This window comes from Homarus americanus, unplaced genomic scaffold (assembly GCF_018991925.1).
Source record: "Homarus americanus isolate GMGI-L3 unplaced genomic scaffold, GMGI_Hamer_2.0 scaffold35864, whole genome shotgun sequence".
Taxonomy (NCBI): Eukaryota; Metazoa; Arthropoda; class Malacostraca; order Decapoda; family Nephropidae; genus Homarus; species Homarus americanus.
This window is the reverse complement of record NW_024729710.1, coordinates 164,101-188,184: the sequence shown is the minus strand read 5'-3', so window position 1 is coordinate 188,184 and position 24,084 is coordinate 164,101. Positions and strand designations below refer to the sequence as shown.

The window sequence follows — 24,084 nt, the reverse complement described above, 5'->3', positions numbered from 1 at the left end:
AAACATTATCAGAAATTGAAATAAAATAAACGTCCTTATCTGAGTGTTTGTGTGTCCTCCTGTGAGCATCTTACTCCAGTGATCACATTGAGAGCTTGTTGCTTATCTCTGTCTGTGAGTGATGCTTCATTTCCTTCCTCAATTGTTTTAGTTATTTATTTCTTAGAGTATAGATGACTTGTTTGTTTTGTCTAGTGGTGTGTGAGTGAGTGAGTGTGTGTGTGTGTGTGTGTGTGTGTGTGTGTGTGTGTGTGTGTGTGTGTGTGTGTGTGTGTGTGTACTGCATGTTAATTATGTGTAGTTGTGTATATTTTCATAAACTTGTGGTTGGCGTCTAATAAACTTTCAGTACACACACACACACACACACACACACACACACACACACACACACACACACGTCACTAAGCTCAGTCTAATATTACTCACAAGTATTCCAGTACATTATATATATTTCATGTCATTAAAGTTTGTCGACTTTACATTAACTTACCCTAAATTTACCGCCAAAAGTTACGATGAGATACACTTACCTGTCGTCCTGTTGAACCCTGACTACTGATTCTTACTACTCGTTCCAACTCACCAATAAATTTAACATTAACACGAATGTTATTTTGATGTTTTTATATAATTCTAACATTTCGATTTATAATATGTCTACAGATTCTAAACATTTGCTATAATTATAAGATATATTTTTTTTTTACATTTATCAATATATGTTTATAGTGAAACCTCCATTTAACGGACAGTATGGAGAGAAAAATCCGTTATATCGAAGGTCCGTTAGATATGAAACAGTATGTCTTGGTTTGATCTAAGAATGTATCATAATTTTAATATCTTTGGTGACATCACGTTTTACCATTATTTTGTATATTAGTCAGAATATTATTATTTTTTTTTAATTTGAGATCTATTGACAGCTTAGCATACGTGAATGTTTTAGTCCTGATTTAAAGTTTATTCTTAATTGACAATTCATTCCTATATGACCAATTATTTTCTCAATATTTATAATGAATTTATTTTACTATGTTGTTATTCTGATATTTAATTTCGTTATAACGTATTTTATTATTAATATATTTTGGTGATAATATTAATTTTGGTTTTGGAATGAATTTTGATGTAATAAAGAATAATGATCAATGTGGCTAATTTGTAAATACGGAAGTAAAAGTGAAAACAAAAAATAATTCAAATGATTTCGCAAGACCTGATGAACCATTGTAAATTATAATTAGACGTTAATTATGACTAATGACACAGTGAAATAAGCTATTATGCCATCATTTCACTGTGTTGCGTTCGTGTCTCATTTGTCGTCGTCAGTCTGATCATTAAAATCACCATAATTACTGAATTCAATGTTTTCTCCATAATCCCAGTAAGTAAACATCTGAATTCTCTCATCAACAACTCTGGATAAAACACAATCCCCAAAACTCAGGTATATGGTTTGAATTCTTGCCTTGGACTCTGGAGATGACAAAAGGAACATCACTATCTGAACTCTTCCTTGGATAAACACCAAAGCAATGCACTCAAGAACTCGACCTTTTGCCTGAATAAGTCAGATAGTCGGGTCTCCATAAACCAAGGATCTGGTTGTGGTATCTGGCCTCGATAATTACCAACTCGGCAGTCTTTTATCGTGTTGTTTTATTTCTTCTTTTCTACTACTACTACTACTACTACTACTACTACCACTTATTTTTAAACTATTAATGTGGCCTCCAGCCTCCCCCACTAGCCACACCTACTACTGTACTACTACTTTTTTTTTTTTTTTTTAAACGTGGCCTCCAGCCTCCCCCAATAGCCACACCTTCGCCACCATTTATTTACCTTAATATTAAATATCCTAATACATAAGAAGCTATCCTATCTGTGTTAAATTAGTTGAGCCGCAGATCTATGCGGCATTCAGTGACTGTAGCCTCATAGTCAATATCTGCAGCAGTTGTCGGAGTAGGGGCAGAAGCTCTCGTTCCCCTGAGGCAGAGCAAAGCCGACCGAAGGAGAGAGAAGAACAGTCGACATCTCATCCAGGCTGTACATAAACTTCTGGCTGCTGCTTCTGTTCGAGATCAACTCCGCGAGTCTGGCGTAGAAACATCTTGCACTTTTCATCCCACCAGAGGTTGTGAACACTAGAGGAGTGAAGCTACTACTACTACTACTACTACTACTACCACACATAATAATAATAATAATAACAATAATAATAATAAAAAGAATAAATAAAACAACATGAAAAAAGACACTGCAATTTATAATGAATGGACCTGCGTTCCTGAGCACTAAGGCGGCTCACTCCATCCATGATGTTGGTACGAGGCGTCTGTGTTGATGACGGCTGAAACATTGTTATATTACACACACACACACACACACACACACACACACACACACACACACACACACACACACACACTTACACACACACACAACGAAAAACTACTCAAAAAAGTGCGTCATCTGTTACTTGTTTATGAAGCTTCAGAGTAAAAAAAAAAAACTAAAGAGATTCAATGTCCATATTATTCCGGCTCTGTGTCTACCAACTTTTCTCGGCGACTGTTCAATCGCTCTCTCTATATTTCTATCTGTTCGTCTCTCCTTGTCTGTCTGTCTGTGTCTGTCTTTCTGTGTGTCTGTATCGAGAAATCACTCTATTATTACCGTTTTTCTTACCTCTAATGCGCTAAAGACTTAAACAAAATGGTTAAATGAGAGAGGAAAAGAGAATGATTGATGTGATAGGTAGTAAAATAGGTCAATAGGCAAGGCATTAAGTTAGATAGATTGATAGGTATTTAGTGGATAGGAGGATAGATAAAAATAATAAGAAGGCAATTATTGAGATAGGAAGGTAGACAGGTAGATGGGTAGATAGTTAATTAAGGGAAAGTGTAAGTTAATACAGGTAATTAACATGCAGGTACATAACTCGATAGGCAAGTCAGTAGAGAAGTAATAGGCAAGCAGGTTAGGTTATATAGGATTACCAAGCCAAATGCACCTTGTTGTAATCAGTGTGTACCTGAGCTGGCTTGCACACCTGTCCACCTCACTAATTGCCACTCATAGGTCGACGGATCTCTCTCTTATCAGTAAGTATACGTGTAACTCTACTCATGTTGTCTTCAGTGAGAGGACGGAGATATATACTGCCTTAACTACTACACTTAACTTATAGATAGATAGATAGATAGATAGATAGATAGATAGATAGATAGAAGCTAATTGAGATATACTGAAAGATAGAGAATAGAAGTAAATTGAAAAAGTTACGTGATAATTTTCTTTGTACATTCTAAATTTATGCTATTCTCTCTCCTCTCCCTCTCTGTCCCCCCCTCCCTCTTTCTCTCCCTCTCTGTCCCCCCCCCTCCTCTTTCTCTCCCTCTCTTTCTCCCCCCTCCCTCTTTCTCTCCCTCTTTTCTCCCCCTCCCTCTTTCTCCTCCCTCTCTTTCTCCCCCCCTCCCTTTCTCTCCCTCTCTTTCTCCCCCCTCCCTCTTTCTCTCCCTCTCTGGCCTCCCCTCCCCCCTTTCTCTCCCTCTCTGTCCCCCCTTCCCTCTTTCTCTTTCTCCTCTCTGTCCCCCCCCCCTCCCTCTTTCTCTCCCCTCTCTGTCCCCCCCCCTCCCTCTTTCTCTCCCTCTCTTTCTCCCCCCTCCCTCTTGCTGCTCCCCTCCCTCTTTCTCCCCTCCCCTCTTTCTGTCCCCATCTTTTTCCCCCTCCCTCTTTCTCTCCCTCTCTCTCCCCCCCTCCCTCTTTCTCTCCCTCTCTTTCTCCCCTCTCTTTCTCTCCCTCTCTTTCTCCCCTCTCTTTCTCTCCTCTGTCCCCCCTCCTCTTTCTCTCCTCTGTCCCCCCTCCCTCTTTCTCTCCCTCTCTGTCCCCCCCCTCCCTGCTTTCTCTCTCTCTGTCCCCCCCCCTCCCTCTTTCTCTCCCTCTCTTTCTCCCCCTCCCTCTTTCTCTCCCCTCTCTTTCCTCCCCCTTCCTCTTTCCTCTCCCTCTCTGTCCCCCCCTCCCTCTTTCTCTTTCCTCTCTGTCCCCCCCCTCCCTCTTTCTCTCCCCTCTCTGTCCCCCCCCCTCCCTCTTTCTCTCCCTCTCTGTCCCCCCCTCCCTCTTTCTCTCCCTCTCTGTCCCCCCCTCCTGCCTTTCTTCCCTCTCTTTCTCCCCTCTCCCTCTTTCTCTCCTCTCTGTCCCCCCTCCCTCTTTCTCTCCCTCTCTTCTCTCTTCAACTCTCCAGCCGCACTGGTGTTAATATCCCCCAGGATGCCTTTACCGTCACCATCTCAATAGACACTTCAAGATCACGTCTCTCAGCCTCAAAAAGTAAAAATATTTTTTCCATATTTCCTGCAAAAGAATCTCCCCTAACGGGCCATTTTTCCCCCCCCGCCAATTTAGCCATCGACAAACGTGTCTAATCGTAAATGGCAAGATGTCTAGGGAATTTCAGGGCGGATTTGGGGAAGATATATATTTTTTTTTTCAGGTATTTTTTCTTCGAGGCTTTGGAGCTCAGGAAGATGAAAGAAGTCATATGCTTGCTCTAGTTGCCCCCCCCTTGTTTATATGGAGGTAAGGTCAGGCTCATGTGTGTCTAATTCTCGTTACAATCCTCCTCTCTTTCTCTCTCTTACACCATTTTCTGTGACGATCGTTCTTTTTATTTCTCATTGTTTCATCACTTTATTTCTCTAATTCTCTCGTTAATTATCTTCATTTCTACATATCTTTTCTCTCTAATTATCCCTTTATCTACCTCCTAATCCTACTACATATATTTTTTCCCAATAGATCTTGTAGTTTCTCATTGCGATAAAAATTGGAACAGTCCTCCAAAACGTAATCCTGGTTCGTGGTTTTGTGAGCAGTGTCAGTTAATTTTGAGTGAAGCCCCAGGAATGAACATATAAACTATTATCTACGTGGATTAAATTATGGGTAAAATACTCTTATAGATAACAGCTAGACATCAAAATAACCAATAAATTTAGTTTGTTCCTATGGTTATTTTATAATTGTTGTGTATGTTCAACACATATAACGACACACTGGAAAATATATCAAAAGCTTGCATTTTCGTCCAGTGTTTCCAAATTTATGAACAAAAAATATATCGATACTTTGGGGAGATTATTGGCCTGAAAAACCTTACAACTCAGAGCGAAGTCAGGAAATAAAATTTGAATGATAAGAATGATGAGAAAATCCAGACTGTCATTAAAGATCCAAGTTCAACGTTGATCCTTTAAATCAACCTTAATATTTATATACATATTGAATACGCTATCAACCACAAATAGATAAACCAATAGAAAGTTACCTTTATCAAATTAATTTAAATAATAGATGAATAAATAAAATAAAGATAGAGACCACATCGGGAACAAGACCAGACATCAACTTTGGGATCAGTGCAGAAGAAGGTTTCGAAGACAGCCGCTTTGTAGCACTGGCAAAGTTGAGATTTACATTTTTACAAAGTCGTCGAGAGTTGAATATTTGCCGCAGAGAGAGGAGGTATGAGAAGATGAAGGAGATGAATACGAAAATAAATTCGTAAAGGGAAGAAGAATAAGGTATAAGAAGAAGAAGAAAGAAGAAAGAAAGAAAGAAAGAAGAAGAAGAAGAAGAAGATGTAAGAAAATGTGATCTGGTTTAGCAGTATGAAAGAGAGGAAGATTATAACGAGATAGAAGTGTCATTACCCAGCTTGCGAAGACTAACTTTTGAAAAATACAAAAGGCAAGAAAATATGCATAAACACAAAGCATTCGTCGAAGCGTGATTTTAATTTCTGAGTTTACATACAGAAATAAAGTGTTAAATATGGTCATGACACAGATAGACACACGCGCTATCCAAAATATACCAGCTTGAGGGTGGGAATAAATAGCTAGCCTTCTGTTTCTTGTGTATAAATGTATAAGATTAATATAACTTCCATAGTAAATGCCTTTATGTCTTCGCTGTATCATCATTATCACGTTTATCCTCACTGGTCATCACATCATCACCTTTATCTTCACTATTATCGTAAATTATCATTGTCTCTTTCATAAATCATCATCATCATAATTATCTTCACTATCATTTCCATCATTCTACACATCCAACAACCTGAATACTGCCTCTGACGCGATCACAGTCACTGTGCCAAGACAAAAGTTGGAATTAGTTGCGACTAAGAGTTTCAGAGTTTCATAGTTGGAATTGGAGTTAGGTGATTGGGATTGGGTTATGTTGAGTTAGGTTAGGTTCGAAAAAAGTCCCTGAAAAGTGAGCAGCCTAGCAATGTGGCTATAGCCTTGCAGGCCCATCTCCATGTAATATTTTTGCTGAGTTTTTTCAAGAATAGTATTTGACATTAATATCACTGCATAGGATAGGACTATAGCGAGTGTATATCACTGGGGACCTATAATAGTTAATTACTACACACCAACAGCAGTAAAACCAACAGTGTACATATCAACTATTACTAATATACATCTGTCCTCAAAATTATAATTGTATATCTGTAATTCCCCAAAATAGATGCCTCTTTGACACCTCTCTCTCTAACTCACTCTTTTCGATCATTGTCACCGTGAAGGCTTTTTTGTTGGCCAACCCTGACCTCCTTGTTGTTGTAGAAGATTGCGAGATAAGTAGCGTCATTAATTGGAGGGCGTGCGTCAGTGAGAGGTGAGCCAGAAAAGGCTTTTTATAGCTATTCTCTAAACTAGAACACAAAAAAATACTTGAGAATAGTCCATACCGGTTTCTCTCTTCTATCTGCTTCTTGACATCATTCTGAACACGGTAGTAGACGGGGCAGTACTCCTGAAGGTGTTACAGTATAGTCTATGTGGTCAGGAAGTATTTTTTTGTCCTTCCTCCCACGCTCCCATGCTCCTCCTGGCAAATATCTGTCCACAACTCTCTCTCACTCCTCTCTAGCTCTCTCACTCACACGCTCCAATGCTCCTCCCAAGTTATATCTCTCCACAACTCTCACTCCCTCGCTCCCAAACGCCCACTCCCCCATTCCTATTGTCGCCCCCACCCACTCCCCCTTCCTGGTCTATATCTTCACTATCAAGAGTTACATCTAATAGATAGCTTGGTGTCTTTAATATCCCGGGTGTAAGGTCACTTGTCCTCATCATTCTCCGCCTTAAGACCACAACGGGTTATTGCCTTCATTCTTTGTGTGTGTGTGTGTGTGTGTGTGTGTGTGTGTGTGTGTGTGTGTGTGTGTGTGTGTGTGTGTGTGTGTGTGTGTGTGTGTGTGTGTGTGTGTGTGTGTGTGTGTGCTTATCTTCAGGATCAGGTTTATCAATGTTTATGTATTCCTAAGAGACAGAAAATCATTTGGTGTTGTAGATACAGAGGTAAGTGGCACGACCTCTGTCTCTTCTGGGATGTTGTCTGGTGAGAGGCGAGGAAGAAATGCCTCTTAAAAACTATTTTTTTTTTCAAGTAAGTGTGGACGCGTTCACCTGGGCTGAGCTCCTCTTTGTGGGGTTGTGACCCGAGAACGATGATCGTTGGTGGTGTTTAGTGATAATTCTCAGCACTGTTTCACAAAAGAGTTTCTTTCTTTCACTAGAAAATGAGTTTTGACGATGTCCTCTGCACCATTTTCTTGCTTATTATGTACAAAGTTTTTGCTAATAATACCATGAACTCCAGCCACGAAAACAATTTTAAAGCGGAAATTATTGTTTTTCTTAAGCAAATCTCTCTGCCGCAATATTGGCCGACATACTCTCCGAAAACTTGTGCTTCCAGGTGATACAATGTTTTCATTACGGGGAACAGGTGCCGGGAAGGTAGTAGGTAGTTGGTGAAGGGGATATCGTCTTCAACTATCACACCGATCACACAATTAAAACAACCGTTCTATGGCAGTGTCTTATCCTTATTAACCGTACTTCTATATCTTCCAAGAGAGCAGGTAGCGACCCCAGGTACACAATGAAAACTATACGCCACATTACTAAGAGCAAAGGAAACAGTTCAATCAATTACGCCACGCCCAATACATCGAACTATATTAATGTTATATTATCCATCAAAAATTATTACCATTCAGTTTATCACACACACACACACATTTAATATTACTTAGGCTAATAAGATTTTCATATTAATTAGGTCAATGAATATAGGAGAGGGAATTAATTAAGGTTAAATCCAAAGCTCTATTGGCAATAACCAGAGTGAATACAGACGCCACCCTGACCCTACTGATGACTCTACTATCACCCTAAAAGTACCAAACCCGAGATGGATACAGGCCCCTACCACCATCCCTACCACCATCCCTACCACCATTCCTACCACCATCCCTATCATCATCCCTACCACCATCTCTACCACCATCCCTACCACCATCCCTACCACCATCCCTACCATCATCCCTACCACACCATCCCTACCACCATTCCTACCACCATCCCTACCATCATCCCTACCACCATCCCTACCACCATCCCAACCATCATTCCTACCACCATCCCTACCACCATCCCTTACCACCAACCCTACCATCATCCCACCACACCATCTACCACCATCCCTACCACCAACCCTACCACCATCTACCACCATCCCTGCCATCATCCCTACCACCATCCCTACCATCATCCCTACCACCATCCCTACCACCATCCCTACCACCATCCCTTTAACACTAACCCTACTTGATCATTATTATCCCTTTACCACTCATCCCTACCACCATCCCTACCATCATACCTACTACCACCCCATTATCATCCTTACCATCCCTACCACCATCCCTACCACCATCCCTACCACCATCCCTACCATCATCCCTACCACCATCCCTACCACCATACCTACCACCACCCCTACCATCATCCCTACCACCATAAGTTCTAATATAATCTCACCTCATATGCCAACCTGTCTCTAATAATATTACCAACTTAATTACAAAGTCAACAACACGCTAATGAACGCTACCTGTGGCCTATTGCAAGGTAAACTGATATAATGATTCACCTGTACCAAGATCTCATCAACTGATATATTTAGTTCTTAATCACACCAGGTTCCTTATTTGCTCATCTATTTATTGACGATTTGTGTTACTTGAATGTGTTCCTGTGGTTTCTATTAGTACGGGAGTTAATGTTCCGTAGACTTTTGTTTTTATTGGCTATTTGTGTTACCTAGTCAATTCTTATAACTTTCTCTCGCCTATTAACCACTTATTTCACTTTTTAACTTTGTTTCCTATTAGCTATTATTCATCTATTGTCTCTTGTCTATTAGCTATCTACGACACATATTAGGTATCATTGTATCCTATTATCGGTCACCTGTCAGCTCTCTGTATCAATTAGTAGTTTGCCATGTCATCCATTACCTGGTCATGTCATCCATTACCTGGTCATGTCACCCACTACCTGGTCATGTCACTCATTACGTTTATATCACCTTTCTATTGGCTATATCATGCCTTAATTGTCTATATCCCGGAGTAATAGTCTCTCCTAATGTTTGTTTTATAAAGCATGCATCTCTACTAACTATCATATGCTAATTTCAGGTATTATTTTACGATATTAATTATCTTTCTAGGTATAACTTCTCACCTTGTAATTACCTGTACAATATAGCTCTTTTACCCCATGAGAGCTGTAATTGTCACCTGATTGCTAATTGCGTCACCTGTCCTGTTTATGGTCACCTGTTATATGCCTACCTCACCTGTTATATGCCTACCTCACCTGTAATATGCCTACCTCACCTGTTAATTAACCTGTCTGATCCTCGTCACCTTCTCTTACAGGTGTCGTGGGTGAGGAGGCAAGGTGACACGATTCACCTGTTGACCTTCGGCTCCAGCACCTACCACAGTAACGACAGGTGAGTGTGTGTGTGTGTGTGTGTGTGTGTGTGTGTGTGTGTGTGTGTGTGTGTGTGTGTGTGTGTGTGTGTGTGTGTGTGTGTGTGTGTGAAGGATTATTTTTGTGTTTTGGGAGGAAGTGATTGGGTTTTATGTGTAGATGGAAGGAGTTGATTGCTGGCTGGTTAGTGTGGAAGGGAGGGAGAGAGGGAGGGAGGGAAAGGAGGGAGGGAAGGGAGGAGGGAGAGAGGGAGGGAGGGAGTAATTGTTCTTTTATGTATTTGTTTCTCTTGTTTCTCTACATTTGTAACTACATAAAGTATATATGTATGTCTCTCTGTCTGTCTGTGTTATTCATCCGTGCTTATAGTGAACCTACATATTTTATCATACATGTTTCTTAATATTTAACCATACCGAGACACTTAAGACTTAATTACGCTCTAATGACCCTAAACCAATATTTAATAGCTTCTCATTAACCATTTATTTACTATTGTTTACTATTGACTATTAATTACTATAAGTCATCCACGGAAAATGTTTTATATTTTTCCTAATGATCGATGATGACATTTAAACTCATTAATGACGCCTTTTGTTCCCTTTATAACGCATAATGACTCCAAATGACTTTAAAATCCCTAAAATGACATCCTATGAATCGTAAATGACGTTTAATGATCCTGAAATATTATGAAAAAGTGAATGTCGGTTCCATAGGCATGACTGGCCGTTAGGTACCCATTTACAGCTGGGTGAACTGTAAGCTCCCGGGGATCGAACCTCCGACCCCCTGGAACACGAGGTGAACACTCTAACCACTTGACCACCGCACTCCTCAATTACTATAATATATACCCTTAAAATTATAAAAATTATCCCTAAATTTCAATATCATCACAATATTACCACCAAATTAACCTTAATTATCCCCATATTAACCTTAATAACCCTAACCTGTGTTAATGTCCCCAAAATAACCAATTCTGAAATCCCATTAACATCGTCTGATCGTCCCAATTTACCTTAATGTTTATACGATTCTTCCAATTTCCTTAAAATGGCACCTTATCATACCTCGATAACTCGGGATGATGTTACGTAGGTTTTGCCCCTCTCAAATGACCCTTATGGCTGAATATACTCCTGTAATTATGACTATCTTAAGACCTCTAAATAAACCCTGAACATCATTAAGCAGTAGATCACCTTAATTCACCTTTGAAAACCTGACCTTGGGGAATCTTTAACCCTTTAGAGGCCAAAAAATATCCCTCAGGTATTTTAAGTTACCTGAGAAACTCCTCCCACTAAAGGGTTAAATAACTCCCTAATAAAACATCTTTAATTATAATTTATCTAACTAACTTCAATACCCAGATAATTATCCTCATATAATAGGTCATAACCCACCTGAACTACCCCATTAGTGGTTCTCAGGTGACCTTTTTCAACTGCTAATGACTGGCAGGTTTCTTGGATTTTCTCTCCATAAAACGAAAACAACGAAAACAAGCTCTAATAAGTTATCCATAATGAGCTGGCGGCCTCCTACCTGTCATTACCTGCCTCTATACTGTCCCTTTATTACGCCAAACTAACCTTAATGAAAATAATGGTGATCTTCTATGGTTTAGTGTTGTGTCTAGATGATCCCATAATGACTGTGGTGGCTGTTGGGAGAGTCAGGATGACCTCCATAGATAAGGTGTTTTGTGAGAATACTTTTATAATCTCTCTCTCTCTCTCTCTCTCTCTCTCTCTCTCTCTGGTTGTAATCTTATCACACACTAATTTTCCGTCTATTTGTCTGTCTATAATCCTTTAATATAACCTCTAGTGACCTGTGCATGACTAAGATATGACGTCAATAAACTCTAACAATTATAGTTGACCTCAGGAACCAACTAGACATTCTCGGTGACCTCAAATGACCTGACCATGAATTATATTTCCCTCGGGTAGCAGTGTAAGCAATCTAGATAACCAACATGACTTTAATACTAACCTAACCGTACCTAACTTAACCTAACCTTCAAACTGATAGCTAATGATTGACTTTCTCTAACCGCTGTGACATCTCCCCTGACCTACGCTGACCTCACCTCTCAACATAACTATCTAGGACATGTCTTATTAGCAGATAATAACCAGTGTCACCTCTCAGATACCAGCTGGAGTTCGTGGAGCCTAACAACTGGCAGCTAGTGATCCAGGCGGCCGAGGAGGGAGACCAAGGTGCCTACGAGTGCCAAGTGTCCTCTCACCCCCCCAAGATACGCAAAGTCTTCCTCTCCGTCTATGGTGAGTGTATGGAACGTGTACAGGACTGGAGAGAAGCTGAAGAGACCTGCATATGATTGTAAAATAATGTACAGGGCTGGAGAGGACTATTGGTTCCTGCATATGACTATGGTGAGTTATACAGCGCTGTAGAATACTGAACTGAGATGATTAAAACTGTAGTGGGCTGTTGGTGGTGCACAGACCGAAGATGGAACTGTAGGGAGCTACTGTAAAAAGTTCTGTGTGGTGTTTTAGAGTCTATAAAAGGTTCTACAAAATGTCTCTGAGGTGCTGTAGAGGGCCGGGGGAAAATGTATAAGACAGAATAAAGTTTTACGGGGTTTTAAAAATCTCTCGAGGATTTGGGTAATTTTAGGTGACCACAAAAGGCTTTAGGTAGGTAGCTGATAGTGTGTGTGTGTGTGTGTGTGTGTGTGTGTGTGTGTGTGTGTGTGTGTGTGTGTGTGTGTGTGTGTGTGTGTGTGTGTGTGTGTGTGTGTGTGTGTGTGTGTGTGTGTGTGTGTGTGTGTGTGTGTGTGTGTGTGTGTGTGTGTGTGTGTGTGTGTGTGTGTGTGTGTGTGTGTGTCTTTAGATGGATCGAAAAGGGATGCGGTGGAAAAGGGATGCGGTGGCTGAGTGGTTACAATGCTCGCAATGTTCAGTTACTCCCACGAGCTGCAGACGACTGTAGTTAACTGTATTGAATTAACGTTCATTGGAGAGGACTGTACAATAAAGAGATAGAGAGATCTGTAGAGGCAATTCGACCGCTGTAGTAGACTAAAAAGAACTGCTATAAACTTTTAGAATGTTGTAGATGAGTGTAGAAGTATATGTAGAAGTTTATACCGAGTTGTAGAGAGCTATGATTAAAAAACAGTAGGAGGCAGTAAAGGGCTATACGCGAGAGACTAACGCTGTGGCAGGTAAAAGACAGATACCTAGAATACTACAGAGACCTTTGGAGGACTACAGACTACTCTAAATAGCTGATAAAGACTACGAGAATATTTCCCAAAACACGATGCCCTAAAACTGAGAAAACTCGTAAAAGTAGAAATTGTAGAGACAAGTAAAAATAAATGTAGGAATCTGAATAAAGACTGTGGGTGAAGAGAGGCCATCAAAGGTCTGGAGAGGAACTGAAGAGAAGTGTAGGGGTCGGTGAGAGCTCAAGAGGACAGAAGAGGAGAAGGGGGAAGACAGTTTGATGGCTGTAAGTGGTTTTAAAAGCTACTACAGATGGTTGTTATAAGGCTGTCCTAGAATGTATTAGGTTTGGTGCATGATGTAGAAGAGTGTAGAGGTGTTAAAGGCTAAGGAGAAATATAGATAGTAGTTGTAGGATGCTATAGTGGGCCATAGACAAATAAAGCACTGTAGAGGACTGTAGAGAAGTTAATAGTGTACTGTATATGGTGAAACTGAAGGCAATAAAGTGCTGTAGAGAACTATAGATGAGTCTCTCCACTCAAGACGTTTACTCTGAATACTTTAAAAACACACATAGACTTCACTGTAGTTTGGTGGTGAGAGAAGTTGTATACAGTTTCCTATACCACCACCACTACCACTAACCTAACTATCCATTGTTATGTCGGGCGCTCAATTTTTGCAAACCTAACCTAACCTAACTCGTACTGCACCAAAAAAAGTAAATACAAAAATCAATCGTCCATAAACCTAACAAATTTTCGACAAAAAAATATACAGGATGAAAATGAAAGATAACTCTCTCATATATTAACTCTCGGCAAAATAATGTTATTTTTTCATTAAGCAACACCAATATTTATTCATCATTTTCATATAGATAATATTTTTCAATGAATATAAATCATAATATATTTCCCCCTCAAAAAAAAAATGCCATACCTATTGTGTTAACATTTACTGTGTAACGTAACTGAAAAAAAAAATTCCACTCACCCTCGTCACGTGACACGACATACAACCTGGTAGTTTGTCTGATCACCACCAACAAGCTGTATAGTATAAAGATATGATCCTCAGAGCTACAACAAAGTATTAATTATTCTGTTGATCGAATAAGACTTGACAGGTGGGTTATGATAAACGACTAAATGTAATGAAACTAAATGGAAGTAATTAGTGTATTGTGTTAAAGTAACTAAACTGTGTGATGTGTAGTGTGCTGACGTGAGAGGTACTGTGTGTTAGCTTATGATAATATAAACAATTGAAATCTGGTTAACGTTATCATTTACACACTTGGGAATTATTCGTTGGTCGCGTTATTCTTTCTTCACTCCTGTTCAACTTAACCTAACCTAACCTAACCTAACCTAACCTAACCAAACCTAAAGTAACCTAATCTAACCTAACCAAACCTAAAGTAACCTAATCTAACCTAACCTAACCTTGTATAATGGAGAACGCATAGACTTCACATCATCTTGAGCATTACAAATTCCAATTCTAAAGATAAATAGTTAATTATTGTCAGTATTTCCTTAAAAACGTTTTGAAGGTGTACTACAGGCAGGAAAATACGTTGCTTCCTCTCTTGGGTATGTTCCTCGGCCAAACATATTTATAAAAATTTAAGAATGTTCACCTGAGTTTCTTGTGTGCCCGTTGTTTCAAATAGCATTATCGGAGGAACATCTGCCCAGTGACCTCGAAACTCCTCCTCCACACGACACAAGTAAAGGTTAGGTTAGGTTAGGTTACGAGAAACATATATATTTTCCCTTTTCCAAATATCTTTTCAAGTCGTATACGGTATCTCTCTCTTCCTGTCTCTCTACTTATGTATTTCTCTCTCGATTTCCATGTATATTTTTATCGATTTATATATTATTATCTCTATTTCTCAGTTTGGCGTTATTTTTCCAATTCTCCAAATATGAACAAAAATTAATAATGAATACAATTTAGTGTGTGTGTGTGTGTGTGTGTGTGTGTGTGTGTGTGTGTGTGTGTGTGTGTGTGTGTGTGTGTGTATGTGTGTGACATACTGTATATGCATCATAAAAATGGTATGTATATTAAATGATATAACGTTTTAGTCATTAGTTTCTCCTAGCATGTGATTCTGTGTAGATCGTACTGAAATGGGTAAAGTTAGTTTGTACCTTAGTTCAATATTACATACAACTGACTTGTTTTTTTTTTTGTTTTTTTAAAGCAACTGAATATTAAACCTTCTTACCGCCACTCAGCTAGATACACAATTACCCACATTAGGCTTTTGTCCTTTTTGAGAAAATCGGACAAAAAAGACACGAGAATTAAAGTCCTTTTGATGATTTTTGCCTCATACTTAAATTAATAATACCGAAAACTTGCCCCCAAAACTAATACTTTGGAAACTGTCCTCACAAAGTACAGAAAAAAATATACGTTTGTTTATTTTTGTCTCTACTGTCGTTGTCGTCCTCAAAATAACATGACAGTGATTGAGGTGAGCCGTCCCATAGGTGAACACTCCTGCTTGTTATGAGCCGTCCCTAAGGTGAACACTCCTGCTTGTTATGAGCCGTCCCTAAGGTGAACTCCTGCTCGTTATGAGCCGTCCCTAAGGTGAACACTCCAGCTTGTTATGAGCCGTCCCTAAGGTGAACACACCTGCTTGTTATGAGCCGTCCCTAAGGTGAACTCCTGCTTGTTATGAGCCGTCCCTAAGGTGAACACTCCAACTTGTTATGAGCCGTCCCTAAGGTGAACTCCTGCTTGTTATGAGCCGTCCCTAAGGTGAACTCCTGCTCGTTATGAGCCGTCCCTAAGGTGAACACTCCTGCTTGTTATGTCCACAAATACCTAAAGCCACGAGTAATTGTTTTCAGTCAACTGGGATCAAAGGCCAAAGCGCATACTTTCTCTTAATATTTCTAACCAATCAGTAGAGCTCTACAGGAAGGACTTATATGCCAACAAGTCTAAGACATTGTAACGTGTCATAAAATAGCCACTATGGTAATAAGAGTCTCAGTTATATTATTGTTTGGTTAGTTATATTTACCAGAAAAAATTTAACCGGAGACTAATTCTGACTGACACTATAACACCACATAAATATAAAATACATTAATTGTATGAAATGTGTTGATACTGGTGTCTGTCTACTATATAAAGAGTGAGAGCTGACGAAAACACAGCTCACAATTTTAGCTTCTTACATCAGGTAAATATTTTAGATACTCAGAATTTATTATTATATGAGTACAACCTAACTTCTACCTAACCTAACCACTAGACAGGCCTTTCTCAGTGTTCTCCATTGTATATAACTGAATTAGACTACAAATATCTAGTGGTTCCCCTCCGAGTAAATATATTACACCACCACTTCCACCACCACCACCCAACACTTTTTTTTTTCAGATTCATATACATATTTACACTGGTGGCTCACGCTGGGTCTCTGCTTCAACTTTGCATTTTTTATATAGAATTTCGGCTGAGTGTTGAAGGTGCATATTTTTGTTCTTTTACAATAGTTGTCTTTGTTTTTGTTTATGTAATGTTGATTTGTTTGTTGTTATTATTATTTATTATCTTGATTTGTTTGTTGTTAGTCTTGTTTATGTAATGTTGATTTGTTTGTTTATATTTTCATGTGTTTAATTTCTTAATTCTATTTGTATTATTATTTGGTATATAATTCTTGTATCATTTACCTATTGTTATTGTTTTAAATTATGTTTTCGTCATATATTTCATTCAAATATATAAAAATTCGTAACGCACATTCACTCACAGGATGATGAGATATTATTTCAGATGTATTTTTCTGTTTCGCCAAAAGTATTATTTTAGTGGAATATATTTTGGGGAATTATTAATATTATGAAAAGTTTTCCTGTTCATTACTGTCATTTGCCCCAAAAGTTATATACAACTAGGCATGATTAGCCTCTATGTCACCCACACCTCCCTACCAAATTTCAACTCTATTTTAAAACTATGGAACACACACACACACACACACACACACACACACACACACACACTCTCTCAGTAAAGAATTGTTACATCAACGAGTCCATGATTTACTTACAAAAAAATTTCCCCCACAAGAATTTTAAGTCTTTCTTGAATAATTTGCATTTATATAAACACTTTTTCTTGTTGTTAAATATTTTTTTTCACTAGATGTTTAATTTTTGTCAAGGATTTTTTTTTGCAGTACGTGATATTTTTTCCATCAATCATTAACATCTTTCTGAAGGTTTTATTGAGGTTTTTCTAGATATATTTATACATTTCTCTCAATTTTGTGAATCATTATTATATTTTACGAAATCTCTCTCTCAGTTTGCTAGATTTTCCTTAGTGATATACAATGATCATAAGTTTCGAGTGAGATAATCGTGTTATGTAACCTGGAACTAAGACATATTATATATCTCACTAATTTGGGATATTCGTTCCATTAAAACTAAGACTGCAATGGAGTTTTGAGCCAAATAGGGATAATTTCCAATGTATTACTATAACTCAGGTTAAAATTAAGACATCAATAACAACCATAATATAACAAACCACTACTTAACTACTGGTGATTAAGTTAGATAATGAAGCAACTAACCCATAGAGCGTATTATCATTACATTAAAATATTCAAAATATAAACTAATGTTAAGAGAAAGAAAAAATCACATATAAATCACTGTCATTTCATCATAGCCCACAAATACACGTCATATACAGGGATAAATTTTTTCTTCTATATTTTTTTCTTTCGTGTACAAAATATCTCACATATTTCTCTTTACTTTCGTTTTTATAAGAGAAAGTCGGGGGAAAGTTACACCAGCTTGTGACTTTGGCTTGTGGACGTAGGCTAAACTTTTTAACGAGATCCTCTGTAACTAGGGAGTGCTGGTGGTGTTGTGATGATGGTGTTGTGATGATGGTGTTGTGATGATGGTGTTGTGATGATGGTGCTATGATTAAGGTGGTGTTGTGGTAGTAGTGTTGTGATGATGGTGGTGTTGTTGTGATGGTGGTGGTGTTGTGGTGATGGTGTTGTGATGGTGGTGGTGTTGTGGTAGTAGTGTTGTGGTGGTGGTGGTGTTGTGGTGATGGTGTTGTGATGATGGTGTTGTGGTGATGGTGTTGTGATGATGGTGTTGTGGTGGTGGTGTTGTGATGGTAATTGGTGTTATGGTGATGGTGTTGTGATGGTGGTGGTTGGTTTGTGGTAGTAGTGTTGTTGTGGTGATGGTGTTGTGATGATGGTGTTGTGCGTTGATGGGTGTTGTGATGATGGTGTTGTGGTGATGGTGTTGTGGTGGGGTGGTGTTGTGGTGGTGGTGTTGTGATGGTGGTTGTGTTATGGTGATGGTGTTGTGATGGTGGTGGTGTTGTGGTAGTAGTGTTGTGGTGGTGGTGTTGTGGTGGGGTGTTGTGATGATGGTGTTGTGGTGATGGTGTTGTGATGATGGTGTTGTGGTGATGGTGTTGGTGGTGGTGGTGTTGTTGGTGGTGGTGTTGTGATAGTGGTGGTGTTGTGGTGGTGGTGTTGTTGTGGTGGTGGTGTTGTGATGGTGGTATTGTGATGGTGGTGGTGTCGTGGTAGTAGTGTTGTGGTGGTGGTGTTGTGGTGATGGTGTTGTGATGATGGTGTTGTGATGGTGGTGGTGTCGTGGTAGTAGTGTTGTGGTGGTGGTGTTGTGGTGATGGTGTTGTGATGATGGTGTTGTGGTGATGGTGTTGTGGTGATGGCATTTTGGTGGTGGGTGTTGTGGTGGTGGTGTTGGCGTTATGATGGTGGTGTTGGTGTGATGATAGTGGTGTTGTGATGGTGGTGGTGTTGTGGTGGTATTGTTGTGGGTGGTGTTGTGTGGTGGTGTTGTGATGGTGGTGTGTGGTGGTGGTGTTGTGGTGATGGTGTTGTGGGTGATGTAGTATTTTTGTAATGGTGGTGTTGTGGTGGTGGTGCTGTGGTGGTGGTGTTGGTGTTGTGATAGTGGTGTTGTGATGGTGGTGGTGTTGTGGTGTATATTGTTGGTGTTGTGGTGTTGTGATGGTGGTGTTGTGGTGGTTGTGATGGTGGTGTTGTGGTGGTGGTGATTGTTGATGGTGTTGTGATGGTGGTGTGATGGTGGTGGTGTTGTGGTAGTATTGTTGTGATGGTGGTGTTGTGATGGTGGTGTTGTGATGGTGGTGTTAGTGATGGTGGTGTTGTGGTGATGGTGTTGTGATGGTGGTGTTGTGATGGTGGTGTTGTGGTGGTGGTGCAGTGATGGTGGTGTGGTGGTGTGGTGAATGGGTTGTGGGTGATGGTGGTTGTGATGGTGGTGTTGTGATGGTGGTGTTGCATGATGGATGGTGGTGTTGTGATGGTGGTGTTGTGATGGTGGTGTTGTGATGGTGGTGTTGTGTGGTGGTGTTGTGATGATGGTGTTGTGATGGTGGTGTTGTGATGGTAGTGTTGTGATGGTGGTGTTGTGGTGGTGGTGTTGTGATGATGGTGCTTGCCGATGGTGGTGTTGTGATGGTGGTGTTGTGATGATGGTGTTGTGATGGTGGTGTTGTGATGGTGGTGTTGTGGTGGTGGTGTTGTGGTGTGTGATGATGGGCTTGTGATGGTGGTGTTGTGATGGTGGTGTTGTGGTGGTGGTGTTGTGGTGTTGGTGTTGTGATGATGGTGTTGTGATGGGTGGTGTTGTGATGGGTGGTGTTGTGATGGTGGTGTTGTGGTGGTGGTGTTGTGGTGATGGTGTTGTGATGGTGGTGTTGTGATGGTGTGTTGTGGTGATGGTGTTGTGATGGTGGTGTTGTGATGATGGTGTTGTGATGGTGGTGTTGTGGTGGTGGTGTTGAGATGATGGTGTTGTGATGGTGAATTATTTGTGATGGTGGTGGTGGTGTTGTGATGGTGGTGTTGTGATGGTGGTGTTGTGATGGTGTGTTGTGATGGTAGTGTTGTGGTAATTGTTGTGATGGTGGTGTTGTGATGGTGTTGTGATGGTGGTGTTGTGATGGTGGTGTTGTGGTGATGGTGTTGTGATGGTGGTGTTGTGATGGTGGTGTTGTGGTGATGGTGTTGTGATGGTGGTGTTGTGGTGATGGTGTTGTGATGGTGGTGTTGTGATGGCGGCTGTGGTGATGGTGTCTTTTTTTCTTTTAATCTTATAACTCTCTTCGACAGATTGGCTTTCACTTCTCTCTTTTCCCACCATGAAAATATTGAATGATCATGACGGCATTATAAACTCTCTCTCTCTCTCTCTCTCTCTCTCTCTCTCTCTCTCTCTCTCTCTCTCTCTCTCTCTCTCTCTCTCTCTCTCTCTCTCTCTCTCTCTCTCTCTCTCTCTCTCATCAACATACTCACACATACTTCACTCTCTCCATATAAATTTGGACAAAACAAACAAATAATTATATACACATACATAATAACAGTGAACATGTCCAACAAATACCTCTCATTAACGGACGAACTTCAATTCGCTAATGTTCTCTAACGGGAGACCATCAAGGGTAGAATCCGCTATTAAGAGGTCTATCGTTAGCAAAGTTTTTAAAGTCAACCAACTTGCACCTGAACGTCTTTATCCGTTTTTTTGTCCGCTAATGGGAGCCTTCGGGGTTTGTGTTCGCTAAGTGAGAATTCATCTGTTCTCAAAAATCAATGTTTCTCGCATCTGTTGAGCCTGTAGGAGAACGGTGCGCAGTGATTAGGCAGGTGTTGTCATGCAGCCACGGAGATGATAGGTGTTGCCTGTAGGGATGATGGGCGTGGGGTGTAGGGATGATGGGCGTGGGGTGTAGGGATGATGGGCGTGGGGTACAGGGATGATGGGCGTGTGTTGCAGGGATGATGGGCGTGTGTTGCAGGGATGATGGGCGTGGGGTACAGTGATAATAGGGGTGGACGGCTTGGATGGTGGGCGTAGCATATTGAGGATGGGAATGAGGGATATTAGGCGTGTACTGATGGTGGTGGGCTACAGGGAGGAGGGGGCGCGGGTTGATGGTGCTCTTACTGTAATCAACCAGTGTACAATATTATCGTCATATTATCTACTAAGGCCAACAGTCGTAATTGACTTCATCTACGTAACTTATTCTGCGTTTGTCACCTCATCTTTCAATTATCTCCAAAGGACAATTATTCGCCTATTTCATAACACTATCATCTTTATCTGTACCTACACGGGATACCTAGACATCTCCTCCATACAGAAAGGTTTGAACAAGATGGCCTCTTCACTTTGTCTCTTCTACAAAACATCTGAGCTCGTAACCCATCTCCAACTCTCCCTCACATTACTCTCTCTAGTCACAACTTTTCGCTGCCGTCATTACCAGATATGGCGCCCAAAAGCCTAAACTCTTCCAAGTGAAAGTAAGTTTTTGTCTGGTACTGTTCTATCGCTCAAGCACAAAGGTGTTTGGTAGTTAGTTGAACCAAGTCTCTATGTCGTCCATCTGCGGTACTTATAAGAACAAACGAGTGGATACTTGGTCCCCGTGTGCTGTACAAACTACCATAGACATAATAATTACACCTAATTAAGAGAAGTGTATACCCCAGCGTCAAGGTATGGCTGAGGGAGACTGGTTAATTAACCAACTGCACCAGCTAGCCATTACCCGGGATGCGATCCGCTAATCGATTAACATCCAAGCCCCCAATTACTGCTGGCTGGATAGCGGTAAATGAAGTAAAGAACTCACAATAGTTTCATCCTGCCAGAGGCCATTTGCTTGTGAGGCAAGTGTGTATATATATATATATATATATATATATATATATATATATATATATATATATATATATATATATATATATATATATATATATATATATATATATATATATATATATATAAGAAAAAATGAAATAGTTTTATATTATTTGATGGGAAATACGTCAATGACTTCCCCTGAAGTTTATATATTATATAAGTCACATTATAAACAAGTAAGTGTTTACAGAAGGGTTGAAGTGTTTCCTCATCTAATTAATTTAATAATACATAAAAAAATGACCACATTTGGTTTTACCACTCATAATAATTTGTCACAGGTACAGTTAACAAGCAGTACTGGTCTGTAGTTTGACGTACAGGGTGTTACCAACCCAGGGGAAGCAATTATCGTCTATCATCCAGTAGGCAGCAAGCAACTGGAAAGTCGTCAATTCATAATATATTGGCGCTCAGGCAGTTTAACACCAGCCGAGCCAAAGACTGGTGGGAGGTAAAACAACTCCAGTACGACAACAACTCATAAAAAAACTTTATCTACAACTGACAATTTTCACGAACGAACGAAAAAAAAATCAGATAGAACGAATTAAATTATCACTCCCCTAAAAACTATAGTCAGGGGTGAAGAGTTACACCTAAACTATACAAGATGGGACTAGAGGGAGAGAGAGAGAGAGAGGACTACAGTACAGTATATCTCTGAAGAAGTCCCACTTGTTTTTCTCGAGGAGGAAGCTCGTGATGTGTTGAGCAATACCCTAAAGAATAGGTTGAAATTCTGAGCCAATTCTGACATTAACTTTATAATATTACTCCTACACTTCAACAACTAAGGTCTTTAAGTGTGTAATAAAGATAGTAATTACACTATTCCCTCAACAAATAAACATAATTAGAGACACAACGCTGTTTACATTCATGAGCAACTGTAGTAAGAAAGGAAATTTAAGGGACAAGTAAACTATGCTATCATCATATTATCTAAAGAAACGAGCGGGCAAAATTACACAACAAATGAAACTAATTCTCGAAACACTGATATTAATGATAAATCCTGTACTTACTCGTGCTTAAGGTAATACACAGGAAATTACAAAGAAATACACAATTACACGCATCTCGGGAACACTCCATGGGTATAACAAACACATATTAAAACAAATATACACACAATGAATACAAGGAATACACAATTGAACATAGAATCCCCTGGTAATTCTCGTTAACACATTTTCATTAAATTTTTACTAAAGATAAGCTTGATACCTTAATACTATTTGGCTTAAATTTCAGACAAACTTCAGTACATTTACGTCCAAATGATTTCAGACATACTGTAGTCTATTTAAGCTAAAATGTCATATAAATAAATTAGTATAAGCAATATGACCTAAATTCCTAAAAGACCATTAATAAATTCTCATAAATCAGTCCCGATAAAGTATAAGAATTAAATAACCAATATATTCACCCAAGCAAACTCAATAGAGCACATCAATACACAATTACCAAGACACATAACACGGTGGATGCTCGATAAATGGGTGAGATCCTAGTCAGCACAAAAATAGGCCAATTTAATATTTGCATGCAACAAACAGTGATGGAATGAATATTTGCTTTACACATAAGTATCCGCCAATCTATAATTTGCATCAGTGATTATAATTGATGTTTGCTTGTCACTGGGCATTATGTTAGTTGGTAAAGATTCGATGTTTAGGAACGATCCATGTGAGAGAGTACAGATGGTTTAATAATGTTTACTGGTTTAGGTAGAAGTTACGAATGTTTAAGTTTGATTGTTATCCACGGTGAATATAATAAGGTACATCGAATGTTTAGAGGTATGATAAACATTAAGGTATAATAAATGTTTAGGTATGTTGAATTTTTATTAGGATATTTCAATGTTTTTTAGCGACGTTGAACATTAAGTATGTTGGATATCTATGTGAATTGTATGGCTATAATGAATGTTTACTTATGATGAAAGTTATAAAAATACTGAATGTTTAAGTATATTGAAAGCTATACTCATACTGATGAATGTTAAAGTATGTTTACTGTCATCTTAAATGTAAATATATAATGAATGTTTAGGTTGACTAATACTTTGGTTCTTTGAATTCTGAGGTGTGTTGAATGTAAATGTAAAATGTTTAAGTAATTTGAATATTAATAATAGTAAAATGATCATGTGTTTAATGGTGAGGTTCA

General features: G+C 39.3%; 1 protein-coding gene across 1 annotated transcript in view; it reads left to right on the top strand.

Moving 5' to 3' along the window:
* LOC121866803 (hemicentin-1-like) overlaps window positions 1-24,084 on the top strand; it is a 121,246-nt gene that overhangs the window by 73,593 nt on the left and 23,569 nt on the right. The window contains exons 3-4 of the mRNA XM_042366539.1: window positions 9,830-9,906; window positions 12,057-12,193. Coding sequence (XP_042222473.1) covers window positions 9,830-9,906; window positions 12,057-12,193 — 214 coding nt within the window. The remainder of the gene's footprint in view (window positions 1-9,829; window positions 9,907-12,056; window positions 12,194-24,084) is intronic.